Source organism: Coregonus lavaretus (assembly GCF_964263955.1).
Source record: "Coregonus lavaretus genome assembly, chromosome: 29".
Taxonomy (NCBI): Eukaryota; Metazoa; Chordata; class Actinopteri; order Salmoniformes; family Salmonidae; genus Coregonus; species Coregonus lavaretus.
In genome coordinates, this window is record NC_140016.1 from 4,387,691 (window position 1) to 4,400,686 (window position 12,996).

The 12,996-nt window shown below is 43.9% G+C and overlaps 2 protein-coding genes and 1 pseudogene across 3 annotated transcripts in view; 1 reads left to right on the forward strand and 2 right to left on the reverse strand.

The window, feature by feature from the left end:
- Positions 1 to 642: 642 nt before the first annotated feature.
- Positions 643 to 3,252, reverse strand: LOC311105210 (copper transport protein ATOX1-like). The gene is made up of 4 exons (XM_084147272.1): positions 2,992 to 3,252; positions 1,604 to 1,676; positions 1,250 to 1,406; positions 643 to 1,107 (listed from the first exon to the last, which is right to left on the reverse strand). The coding sequence occupies exons 1-3, from the start codon at positions 2,998 to 3,000 to the stop codon at positions 1,279 to 1,281; spliced, it is 210 nt and encodes a 69-aa protein (XP_084003398.1). The 5' UTR covers positions 3,001 to 3,252; the 3' UTR covers positions 643 to 1,107; positions 1,250 to 1,278.
- Positions 3,253 to 3,756: 504 nt separating this feature from the next.
- The window catches only part of LOC311105211 (proton-coupled amino acid transporter 1-like), a 53,856-nt pseudogene continuing 44,616 nt past the window's right edge, over positions 3,757 to 12,996 (forward strand). The window contains exon 1 of the transcript XR_014615821.1: positions 3,757 to 4,099. The product of XR_014615821.1 is annotated as a proton-coupled amino acid transporter 1-like (transcript). The remainder of the gene's footprint in view (positions 4,100 to 12,996) is intronic.
- Positions 8,057 to 10,395, reverse strand: LOC311105194 (uncharacterized protein). Its single transcript, XM_084147250.1, has 3 exons — positions 9,485 to 10,395; positions 9,100 to 9,229; positions 8,057 to 8,905 (listed from the first exon to the last, which is right to left on the reverse strand). The coding sequence occupies exons 1-3, from the start codon at positions 10,124 to 10,126 to the stop codon at positions 8,412 to 8,414; spliced, it is 1,266 nt and encodes a 421-aa protein (XP_084003376.1). The 5' UTR covers positions 10,127 to 10,395; the 3' UTR covers positions 8,057 to 8,411.

Here is a 12,996-nt window from a genome sequence, read left to right on the forward strand (position 1 = left end):
ACAACCTAAAATGGCTGACTGACTGCCTGCTACTATGTGTACAAATGACAACATAGGCTAAGTTGATAGTATGAATGTCAGATACCCATGAGTACCTATTTGATTCATTATCAGGTACATATAGTTTGTCTTGGATCTTCCTCTGGCTCCAGTGCTCTCTCCTTCGCTGCTCTCTTCACGATCAGACCAGCTCTCAACAGTGGTAGGAGAGCCATTGCTGCACTACTCCTCAATACTGTCTCATGTAGGCTATGAAATATGTCTCAAGTAGCTGCTGTGCACATTAAAGGATGTGTCACTGCAATAGAGCGTTGCAGCTCAATCGTTTATCTTTGATGAAAACTGTTGATGTTTGCATTTGCATGGCAAAAAGGTACACGTCATTGTGCAAGACATTGAAGTCTAATTCCATGGATTCGATGACAGGGATGGATCCTCCTGTCAAATGAAACCAAGAACTAACACTACCACCCAGTGGTACAACGTGCCACATCATACAATCTGGCAAGACAACGCCACACTAAAATAATGTTCGCGTGGATATGTGACTCATCGAAGATAATATAGGAAGTTCTAAAACTTGTATGCTGGCCCTTTAGTATTTTGTCAAACCTTTGTCAAACAAATAAGAGGACAGATGCCTAGAATCAACTTTTTTATTTTACAAGTGGGTAAACATTAACTATATTCAGAGAGTGAAAGGAAAACTTAATACAGCTGTCCAAATCAACGTGAATTACAATAGCTGCTTTCATTAAGACAAAACAGACAGCGATCTTACATAATCTAATTTACCTGCAGTAGGACTAATGTTAACCCATAGAGGTACATGCTCTATTTAATTCTGTGCATCAATCATACTGGATATTCATAGTGGATGCGTCCCAAACTGTACTCTATTCCCTATATATTCCCACTACCTTGGACTAAGGCCTATAGGGTGCCATTTGGGAGGTTTCAATAATAGGGTTTAAATAACTGAAAGTGGACAGCTTGGCAGCGCCAGCTCATTCCAGTGTTCCATAAAGACATTACAGCAAGACTGTTCTGCAGTCAGGGGGCTCTTCCTTCTCATTGGTCATCTTTCATATCAGCACCAACCAACAGCTAACACACAGAAACAAGAACACAATTAGGCTAAAACAGGTTGCAATGGGGGAGAAGAGAAAAAGTAGGGATGGATGGAAGGTTGGTCGATATTGAATTGATTGTCGCTTAATATATATTTAGAGAGAGGGAGAGAGTTCACCTGTTCCATAAAGGAAAGAGGATGATTTTTCACTTGGGGCCAATGTAGTTGGCTGCCTTTCCAGTCTTCTTCAGTGTCTCCAGAAGCACATCCGTGTCCTTGTCAGACTCAATGAAAACCTTCTTGTTGGGGAGGTCGATCTCAAATTGGACACCACCTTATGCCAACAAATAAGACAAAAAATAAATACAAAATTTAGCAAGCCAAGTCAATATGACAAGTAATCTATATTTGCTGAATTTAGCTAAGTGTGTGTGCGTGTGGACGCGTGTGCGTGTGTGTTGTTTAACAACCTCTTCCAGATGTTCCAGGAAGCTGGATTTGCTGTGACGTTTAGCTATAAGAGACACTCACCCAGTTTATTGAGGACTCGGGTGACAGCACCGGAGCATCCCTCACATGTCATGTCCACAAAGAATTCGTGCTTCTGTGGGAATAATTCACAAACGGATTCGTATTCCATGAGTTACGCATCATTCTCATGCTAGTATGGGACAGCTAACCAGTTAGCAAGCAACGACTAGCTCAGCTATTAGTCTGATTCATCAGGCTGTAATACACAATTAATTGGTATTTACAGCCTGAACTAATGACTGCAAAATCGTGTAAATGTTTCTTACAAGCCAGAATGTTGAATAAAATTACATTTAAACTTACTCTACAACGGTTGTCTGTGCGGTTGAATTTGTTCTTCAGCTGCTCGAAATTTGAGACAAAATATCCACAGGAAAGTATTGTTTACCTGACTTTTTAGAAAACAGGTAGGTATATGGTTCGGTTCTGCCCCGAGGTAAAATGAGTTTTGTATTGGATATTCGGTTCTTTCATTAATAGCTATTGAACCAAGCATGCCATGACAATGAAACCCCATGCTTTTCTGAATCAGGGGAGGATGGAGAGCATTCCACACCTTTTTTGTGTTAAGTATAGTTTACCCGAATCAGTATCTTAGTGTTAGAGACCTCCCTAATACTCAGAAAGCGCAGATTCAAACTCCCATTCGCCAGCTCTGCAAGCATTATAATGTCAAAATACTTTCGTTGATCACCAAATATGGAGTTTCGCTGCGCAACTATCTTCATTTACACCCTTAAAGGCTGGTATGTACTTCTAAAAAAACGTCTAAATAAAAATTTACAAGCAACCGAAACAAAAGAAGCCTTTTCGGCGCCTCCAATCACTCATTACTGCCATGCACAGGTAGGAAATCTACAACTGCTCAATATTTTGGAGGCTCCTAATAGGCTTTTTTTTTCTTCAGTTGCTTGTAAATTTATATTTTGACCTTTTTTGTTAGTACATTCCGGCCGTTACAGGGGTAAATGAAGATAGTTGCTCAGCGAAACTCCATATTTGGTGATCAACGAATGTATTTTGACATTATAATGCTTGCAGAGCTGGTGAATGGGAGTTTGAGTCGGACATTTCTGAACGCCCAGATACTGATTCAGGTAAACTATACTTTCCTGTGGATATTTTGTCTCAAGGACAAACCGCACAGACAACCGATATAACAATAATATAATTGTATTAAACATTCTGGCTTGTAAGGAACATTTACACGATTTTGCAGGCATTAGGCTGTATACCAATTCATTGTGCATTACATACTGATTAATCAGACTAACTAGCTATGGATCAAAACACTGCAGTGCAATCTCAGAACCAGCTAAGAAGCTAGCTACGTGTTAGCTATTTAGCTATGTAACAATAACAATATGCGAATGTATTCAATAACTCACGGTCGTCATGTTGAGTTTGAGCGCAAGATCAATGGACTTTCTCCTCTCTCAAAGCACGCACGACTAACTAGCTACTGAATGTGTTGCTGCCTGGCTTGCTAGCTACAGTATATCAAATTAAGGGACCATCTACACGTTGCTAGATATTGGTGAAAGTAACTTTGCATTTTTTACGCAATATTCATATGTAGAAAGTTGGTGGGATGAGTGCACAATTATACTGACTAATATCAATATTATTATTTTGCTAAAACACTTTCAAATAAAATTATTTTGGGAGAAGTCGTTTTTTCCATCACTATATTGCTGCAAGTAACTTATCCAGAGCCCTTAACACGTCACACCGGAATACGGAAGTTTGGAACGTTTTTGAATTATTATTTTTTTAACCAAACTGCAACAAAGTAACCAAATTTGAGAAACCGCGAAAAAGGGACAAGTCACATGTGGCGTCACAATAAACGATAGATTCTGCTTATATCAATTTTCCCAGCTTGCTACATGGGCGAACACCGCAGCGCTCACGCTTTTATCAACTTGGCCAATTCAATGTTTGTGGTGATGTTTCACATCAGACAATCGGCATCATTTCACACTAACGATAATTGACTTCGTTTTGATGGAAATAGTTAGTTTGCTAACAAGCCAGCTAGCTAGCCACAAAATCAAGCGTCCAAAATTCGATCAGCTGACCTGCGGCATCTTCCAGATCATGTGACCAAACCCCCCCTGTGTGTCGGAAGTGGTCTTCAGATAGCACTAGCAGTTCACTTGTATTTTTTATTTTTTTGTCAATTAGCAGACGCTCTTATCCAGAGCGACTTACATGAGCAATTAGGGTTAAGTGCCTTGCTCAAGGGCACATCGACAGATTTTTTCACCTAATCGGCTCGGGGATTAGAACCAGCGACCGTTCGGTTACTGGCACAACGCTCTTAACCACTAAGGTACCTGCCGCCCTGGTATTGAACCAGAAATCGCCTCTTCCTCTCACGTCCAGTACAATATCGACGTGGATGGTAGGAAAAATACCACTCTACCAAGAGATGCCCCTCCAGCGAACTCCTTTGATGTAAATACTACCGAGCCAGGAATCACTGCTTTATAGGTGAGTTATCATAAATGAATCATAGATAACTAGCTAGCTAATTAGCCAGGATTAACGCATGCAAAACAAACTGATTGATGTGTTGTCAACTAACGTTATCCAGCTGGAGGTGGCGTAGCTGTAATATGTGATCAAACAATTATGTTGTTGGAACTTGATATAAGATGGCTTGGCTAACGTGTAGCTCAGTTGGTAGAGCATGGCGCTTGCAACGCCAGGGTTGTGGGTTCGTTTCCCGGGGGGCAGTATGAAAAATGTATGCACTCACTAACTGTAAGTCGCTCTGGATAAGAGCGTCTGCTAAAATGACTAAAATGTCAAATGAATACAGCCCCAACAGAACGGTTTCTGATAATGGCTTTGAGACCTTACAAAAAAAGATTTCAGTTTTGAAACTGCAGAAAACGTGTAGTAACTGCATTCGACTGGTATTTTGGACGCAGTAATTGCAGAATAATAACTGTAGTTATACTGCACTCTAACGGCAATCTTTTTTCGTAAGGGGGGGCCATAGCCTTGCTAGTCACTGTGCCAGCTTCTTCAACATTTTAGGTTAATCCAAGCATGTTTACATTCAGATGCAAGGCAAGGGCTAGTGGCAAGTCCATGCAATTTTTCACACAATGTACAGGTAACTGCTAAAATAAAGGTTGTGTGTCAGTCACCAGATCTCAACTAGGGCCGGGCGATATATCGAATTTATGTTTTTGCGCGATATTCCAAATGCCTGTATCGCAATAGTCACGTTTTCTTTTGTTGTTTTGTTGTTGTTTTGCGCATGTTGTCTTTTTGGTCTTGCCTCCTTCACTCCTGCTGTGCTGTGCACCTTCCCATTTACACCAGAGATCTGTATATAATGACGAGATGCCTCCGCCCTAACAATGATAGTCGTTGTCCCAAAGGTGGGAAGGCAGATGACAAGCTTAGGTCCAAAATAAGCCCAAAGAAACGCATTGGGCTTATTTTGAGAGTTTTTGGTGAGATTGAAACCTCTCGCTTCGCCTCTTTCTCTATGTTTACAAACACACCAAGCGCCCCCTCCCGCCACTCACAAAATCACATCATCAAATCACATTTTATTTGTCACATGCTTAATAAACAACAAGTGTAGACTAACAATGAAATGCTTACTTACGGGTCCTTTTCCAACAATGCGGAGAGAAAGATACAATAATAGAAAAGTAATAATACGAGGAATAAGTACACAATGAGTAACGATAACTTGGCTATATACACGGGGTACCAGTATCGAGTCGATGTGCAGGGGTACGAGGTAATAACTTGGCTATATACACAGGGTACCAGTATCGAGTCGATGTGCAGGGGTACGAGGTAATAACTTGGCTATATACACGGGGTACCAGTATCGAGTCGATGTGCAGGGGTACGAGGTAATAACATGGCTATATACACAGGGTACCAGTATCGAGTCGATGTGCAGGGGTACGAGGTAATAACTTGGCTATATACACTGGGTACCAGTACTGAGTCAATGTGCAGGGGTACGAGGTAATATCTTGGCTATATACACGGGGTACCAGTATCGAGTCGATGTGCAGGGGTACGAGGTAATAACTTGGCTATATACACAGGGTACCAGTACTGAGTCGGTGTGCAGGGGTACGAGGTAATAACTTGGCTATATACACGGGGTACCAGTACTGAGTCGGTGTGCAGGGGTACGAGGTAATTGAGCTAAAGATGTACATATAGGTAGGGATAAAGTGATTAGGTAACAGAATAGATAATAAACAGTAACGGCAGCGTATGTTGATGAGTTAAAAGAGTAAAGGTGTCTACAGACAATATGCAATAAGGGCCAACGGAGCGTAGCGCAATGTCGTTTTTCATCACAAAAGGGGCGGCTCCTTGTAATACGCTCTGTCATTCTGAGACCCGACGTATCATTCCTTGCGAATACTGAGGGGCAGTATTGAGTGAGTTTTGCAATGGAAGTCCCGCCCCTGTGTCTACATCACATATTTTCCGGTATCCCTTCTGGTATAAACACAGAAGAGATGGACGCTCTGCTACTTCTGGTATAAACACAGAAAAGATGGATGTTCTGCTACTTCTGGTATAAACACAGAAAAGATGGATGTTCTGCTACTTCTGGTATAAACACAGAAAATATGGATGTTCTGCTACTTCTGGTATGAACACGGAAGAGTGACATTCTGCTACAGGGTCGGTCCTCTGTAGCTCAGCTGGTAGAGCACGGCGCTTGTAACGCCAAGGTAGTGGGTTCGATCCCCGGGACCACCCATACACAAAAATGTATGCACGCATGACTGTAAGTCGCTTTGGATAAAAGCGTCTGCTAAATGGCATATTATTATTATTATTACTTCGCCTCTACTACTGACAAGCTTCCTTTTGTGCTTTTCATTTCGAGATTTGCTAAGCGCAACTATGTCTACAGTCGTGGTCAAAAGTTTTGAGAATGACACAAATATAAATTTTCACAAAGTCTGCTGCCTCAGTTTTGATGATGACAATTTGCATATACTCCAGAATGTTATGAAGAGTGATTAGATGAATTGCAATTAATTGCAAAGTCCCTCTTTGCCATGAAAATGAACTTAATCCCCAAAAAACATTTCCACTGCATTTCAGCCCTGCCACAAAAGGACCATCTGACATCACGTCAGTGATTCTCTCGTTAACACAGGTGAGAGTGTTGACGAGGACAAGGCTGGAGATCACTCTGTCATGCTGATTGAGTTAGAAAAACAGACTGAAAGCTTTAAAAGGAGGGTGGTGCTTGAAATCATTGTTCTTCCTCTGTTAACCATGGTTCCCTGCAAGGAAACATGTGCCGTCATCATTGCTTTGCACAAAAAGGGCTTCACAGGCAAGGATATTGCTGCTAGTAAGATTGCACCTAAATCAACCATTTATCGGATCATCAAGAACTTCAAGGAGAGAGGTTCAATTGTTGTGAAGAAGGCTTCAGGGCGCCCAAGAAAATCCAGCAAGCGCCAGGACCGTCTCCTAAAGTTGATTCAGCTGCGGGATCGGGGCACCACCAGTGCAGAGCTTGCTCAGGAATGGCAGCAGGCAGGTGTGAGTGCATCTGCACGCACAGTGAGGCAAATACTTTTGGAGGATGGCCTGGTGTCAAGAAGGGCAGCGAGGAAGCCACTTCTCTCCAGGAAAAACATCAGGGACAGACTGATATTGTGCAAAAGGTACAGGGATTGGACTGCTGAGGACTGGGGTAAAGTCATTTTCTCTGATGAATCCCCTTTCCAATTGTTTGGGGCATCCGGAAAAAAGCTTGTCCGGAGAAGACAAGGTGTGCGCTACCATCAGTCCTGTGTCATGCCAACAGTAAAGCATCCTGAGACCATTCATGTGTGGGGTTGCTTCTCAGCCAAGGGAGTGGGCTCACTCACAATTTTGCCTACGAACACAGTCATGAATAAAGAATGGTACCAACACATCCTCCGAGACCATCCAAGAACGGTTTGGTGACGAACAATGCCTTTCCAGCATGATGGAGCACCTTGCCATAAGGCAAAAGTGATAACTAAGTGGCTCAGGGAACAAAACATCAAAATGTTGGGTCCATGGCCAGGAAACTACCCAGACCTTAATCCCATTGAGAACTTGTGGTCAATCCTCAAGAGGCAGGTGGACAAACAAAACCCCACAAATTCTAACAAACTCCAAGCATTGATTATGCAAGAATGGGCTGCCATCAGTCAGGATGTGGCCCAGAAGTTAATTGACAGCATGCCAGGGCAGATTGCAGAGGTCTTGAAAAAGAAGGGTCAACACTGCAAAAATTGACATAAACTTAATGTAATTGTCAATAAAAGCCTTTGACACTTATGGAATGCTTGTAATTATACTTCAGTATACCATAGTAACATCTGACAAAAATATCTAAAAACACTGAAGCAGCAAACTTTGTGAAGACCAATACTTGTGTCATTCTCAACTTTTGACCACGACTGTACGTCCAGTTTGGAGGAGTGTCTGTGTGAGCTGGTGAAACAATACGAAAACCTTTACAACCCTTCGATGCGGTTGTATTCTGACAAGCAAGCAAAAGACAACAGCTGGATGGAGATCTCATGAAATCTGAACACCGATACTGATATCAAAGAAACATGGAGAAAGATTGGGGACCGGTAGGTTAGCAATCTGATAGGGTGAAGGAGATGAGGAGGGGAGGGGCCACTGGTGTGTGTCCCACCCGACTGTCAGACAACTGGCTAGTTCAAACATTAGACGTGTGTGTGTGTGTGTGTGTGTGTTAATTAGATTGAGATATTTATGAAATCAGTTATTTTGGGTAAACGTTTTAACTCAAAGGAGCCCATGGAGATCCTGGAAAGACACTTGACCTGCTGGTGTGAGGAAGTAGTCCTTGAGGATGTTGCACACGTCTATAGCAACTCTGGTTTCCCTGTCTGCTGACATGTTTACTGGGTCCAGGAAGCTGTCTCCCCCTTGTACCACCTATCTCCACTCTCCTGGAAGCAGGTCCCCAGTGGGTGTGGAGTGAAAAACAAACTTGGGGTGGATGTACCGTGTTGTCAGTGTCTGTGATGTCAGTCTCTGTGTTGTCTGTGTTGTCAGTGTCTGTGTTGTCAGTGTCTGTGATGCAAAGGTAGTTATGGAGGGCCACGCAGTCCTTCACAATGGTCTCAGCTTTCTCTGGGGCCTCAACCTCAAGGGCTCGTCCCAGGATCCTCCATCTCGCAGCAAGGATCCCAAAGCAGTTCTCTGAAATTCTTCTGGCTCTTGAGTGGCGGTGGTTGTGGATCTTCTTGGCGTCATCGAGGCCAGAATAACCTTTTTGAATAAAATAAGTGTTTGAACAGGAACATGAAAGCTAACACGTGTACTGTAACAACTGTGTAGCCCTATGCTTTGGATATAGGCCCCCATCTTCTTATTGGGATGCCAGATCACCTCACTTTTATGTGAGGCATATCATTACAACGTCTATATTGGTATAATTTTCACATGTTTTTGGCGTATCTTACCTGGATATGGTCGGTACCTTGCATCGCAGACTGCCATCAGGACCATTTGAGAAAAAGTACTTGTAGTCGTAGTAATCGCTGCCCAAGTTTGCCGGATCTTGAATCCGAACATGTTTTCAATCGACAGCTCCTGCACAAAACGGATAATTCCAATGATCCCCAAAATCTCGTCCCCCTCTTGCAGTGTTCTGCCTATTGTGCCACGGAGGGATAAGCAGCAAAGTCCTCCTTCAGGAAGTGCCAGAAATCCTGGCACACTTCCGTGACGATGGTACAGACTGTCGAGATTCCTAGCTTATGAATTACAACTCACAGTGATACTTTGCTGTGTGCTGCCACTCACCAAAAACAGAAGGGTCACAGTCAGCCTTTCTGCTGTACTTACGGGCAAGCTGTGAGTTATCTTGTGCGAGATGTGAGGGGCAAGCCGCTGAAGCAAGTCGTCAAATCTGGCAACCAACATCTGAAAGTATTGAAAATGTCTTTCCTTTTTCAATGCTTCGCATAGGTTGGACAAGACACGTGTTTTCTCCATCGTCTCCTCTTGTAGTGTTCGGTGGATGAACTGTTCTCCATCGTCCCCTCTTGTAGTGTTCGGTGGATGAACTGTTCTCCATCGTCCCCTCTTGTAGTGTTCGGTGGATGAACTGTTCTCCATCGTCTCCTCTTGTAGTGTTCGGTGGATGAACTGTTCTCCATCGTCTCCTCTTGTAGTGTTCGGTGGATGAACTGTTCTCCATCGTCCCCTCTTGTAGTGTTCGGTGGATGAACTGTTCTCCATCGTCCCCTCTTGTAGTGTTCGGTGGATGAACTGTTCTCCATCGTCTCCTCTTGTAGTGTTCGGTGGATGAACTGTTCTCCATCGTCCCCTCTTGTAGTGTTCGGTGGATGAACTGTTCTCCATCGTCCCCTCTTGTAGTGTTCGGTGGATGAACTGTTCTCCATCGTCTCCTCTTGTAGTGTTCGGTGGATGAACTGTTCTCCATCGTCCCCTCTTGTAGTGTTCGGTGGATGAACTGTTCTCCATCGTCTCCTCTTGTAGTGTTCGGTGGATGAACTGTTCTCCATCGTCTCCTCTTGTAGTGTTCGGTGGATGAACTGGCCGTTTTCTGTCTTTTTTACTTCTCCTCCTGAGTATAATAGCAGTTTAAGCTCTAGCAGTTGTAATTCAAAAAGAGACATGTTTGCTTCTGTGGCTAAAAAGTAGTGTCGTAAAGCATAGAACACCAGACTAGCCTGGCATGCAGTACCAGTCAAAAGTTTGGACACACCTACTCATTCCAGGGTTTTTCTTTTTTTTTTAAACTATTTTCTACATTGTAGAATAATAGTGAAGACATCAAAACTATGACATAACACATATGGAATCATGCAGTAACCAAAAAAGTGTTAAACAAATGAAAATATATTTATATTTGAGATTCTTCAAATAGCAACCCTTTGCCTTGACAGCTTTGCACACTCTTGGCATTCTCTCAACCAGCTTCATGAGGTAGTCACCTGGAATGCATTTCCAACAGTCTTGAAGGAGTTCCCACACATGCTGAGCACTTGTTGGCTGCTTTTCCATCACTCTGCGGTCCGACTCATCCCAAATCATCTCAATTGGGTTGAAGTCAGGGGATTGTGGAGGCCAGGTCATCTGATGCAGCACTCCATCACTTTTCTGCTTGGTAAAATAGCCCTTACACAGCCTGGGGGTGTGTTGGGTCATTGTCCTGTTGAAAAACAAATGATAGTCCCACTAAGCCCAAACCGGATGGGATGGTGTATCACTGCAGAATGCTGTGGTAGCCATGCTGGTTAAGTGTGCCTTGAATTCTAAATAAATCACAGCGTCACCAGCAAAGCACCCCCACACCATAACACCTCCTCCTCCTTGCTTTACGTTGGGAAATACACATGCGGAGATCATCCGTTCACACACACAGCATCTCACAAAGACACGGCAGTTGGAACCAACAATCTCCAATTTGGACTCCAGACCAAAGGACACATTTCCTCCAGTCTAATGTCCATTGCTCGTGTTTCTTGGCCCAAGCAAGTCTCTTCTTCTTATTGGTGTCCTTTAGTAGTGGTTTCTTTTCAGCAATTCACCCATAAAGGCCTGATTCATACAGTCTCCTCTGAACAGTTGATGTTGTACTTGATCTCTGTGAAGCATTTATTTGGGCTGCAATTTCTGAGGCTGGTAACTCTAATGAACTTATCCTCTGCAGCAGAGGTAACTCTGGGTCTTCCATTCCTGTGGCGGTCCTCATGAGAGCCAGTTTCATCATAGCGCTTGATGGTTTTTGCGACTGCACTTGAAGAAAGTTCTTGAAATGTTCCGTATTGACTGACCTTCATGTCTTAAAGTAATGATGGACTGCTGTTTCTCTTTGCTTATTTGAGCTGTTCTTGCCATAATATTGACTTGGTCTTTTACCAAATAGGGCTATCTTCTGTATACCCCCCCTACCTTGTCACAACACAACTGATTTGGCTCAAATGCATTAAGAAGGAAATAAATTCCATAAATTAACTTTTAAGAAGGCACACCTGTTAATTGAAATGCATTCCAGGTGACTACCTCATGAAGCTGGTTGAGAGTATGCCAAGAGTGTGCAAAGCTGTCATCAAGGCAAATTGGAAGAATCTCAAATATAAAATATATGTTGATTTGTTTAACACTTTTTTGGTTACTACATGATTCCATATGTGTTATTTCATAGTTTTGATGTCTTCGATATTATTCTACAATGTAAAAATAAATAAAAACCCTTGAATGAGTAGGTTTGTCCAAACTGTTGACTGGTAGTGTATACAGCTAGCATTTGTAAACAGGCATATAACACCGGATACGCAAGTTTAAAACGTTGTCGATAGCTAGAGTCAAAAAGAGTTCCTGGGCCCCTCTTGCTTGGTTAGCTACTCTGGCTCCCCAAGCCCCCTAGTGGACACAAGGCGGACTTCCTCTCTGGGTGGAACGCAACAAAAATACAGACTCCACCTACGCGCTCGCACGCACGTAGATCAACGGAGTGGAGCTTGTAGCCGCCTTTAGTTTAAAAGAGTCAATGCAGATGGTCAGGGTAGCTGTTGGTTAACTATTTAACTAACAATTTAGCAGTCTTATGGCTTGGGGGGTAGAAGCTGTTCAGGGTTGCTGCATCGGTACTGCTTGCCGTGCGGTAGCAGATAGAACAGTCTATGACTTAGGTGGCTGGAGTCTTTGACAATTTTTTAGGGCCTTCTGACATCGCCTGGTATAGAGGTCCTGGATGGCAGGATGTACTGGGCCGTACGCACTACCCTCTGTAGCGCCTTGCGGTCGGATGCCAAGCAGTTGCCATACCAGGCGGTGATGCAGCCAGTCAAGATGCTCTCAATGGTGCAGCTGTATAACGTCTTGAGGATCCGAGGGCCCATGCAGAATCTTTTCAGCCTCTTGAGGGGGAAGAGGCATCGTTGTGCCCTCTTCATGACTGTGTTGGGGTGTGTGTGGACCATGATAGATCCTTAGTCATGTGGACACTGATTCACTTGAAGCTCTCAACCTGCTCCACTACAGCCCCGTCGATGTGAATGGGGGCGTTCGGCGCTCCACTACAGCCCCGTCGATGTGAATGGGGGCGTTCGGCGCTCCACTACAGCCCCGTCGATGTGAATGGGGGCGTTCGGCGCTCCACTACAGCCCCGTCGATGTGAATGGGGGCGTTCGGCGCTCCACTACAGCCCCGTCGATGTGAATGGGGGCGTTCGGCGCTCCACTACAGCCCCGTCGATGTGAATGGGGGCGTTCGGCGCTCCACTACAGCCCCGTCGATGTGAATGGGGGCGTTCGGCGCTCCACTACAGCCCCGTCGATGTGAATGGGGGCGTTCGGCGCTCCACTACAGCCCCGTCGATGTGAAT

Excerpts from the sequence above, each read along its gene's own strand:
- LOC311105210 (XM_084147272.1), bottom strand. Across the intron at positions 1,407-1,603 it reads CCGAGTCCTCAATAAACTGG|GTGGTGTCCAATTTGAGATC; the intron begins GTGAGTGTCTCT and ends TGTTGGCATAAG.
- LOC311105194 (XM_084147250.1), bottom strand. The coding sequence starts at position 10,126 with ATGGAGAACAGTTCATCCACCGAACACTACAAGAGGGGACGATGGAGA. Across the intron at positions 9,230-9,484 it reads AGATAACTCACAGCTTGCCC|GAGCTGTCGATTGAAAACAT; the intron begins GTAAGTACAGCA and ends CGTTTTGTGCAG. Across the intron at positions 8,906-9,099 it reads AAGGTACCGACCATATCCAG|GTTATTCTGGCCTCGATGAC; the intron begins GTAAGATACGCC and ends TTATTCAAAAAG.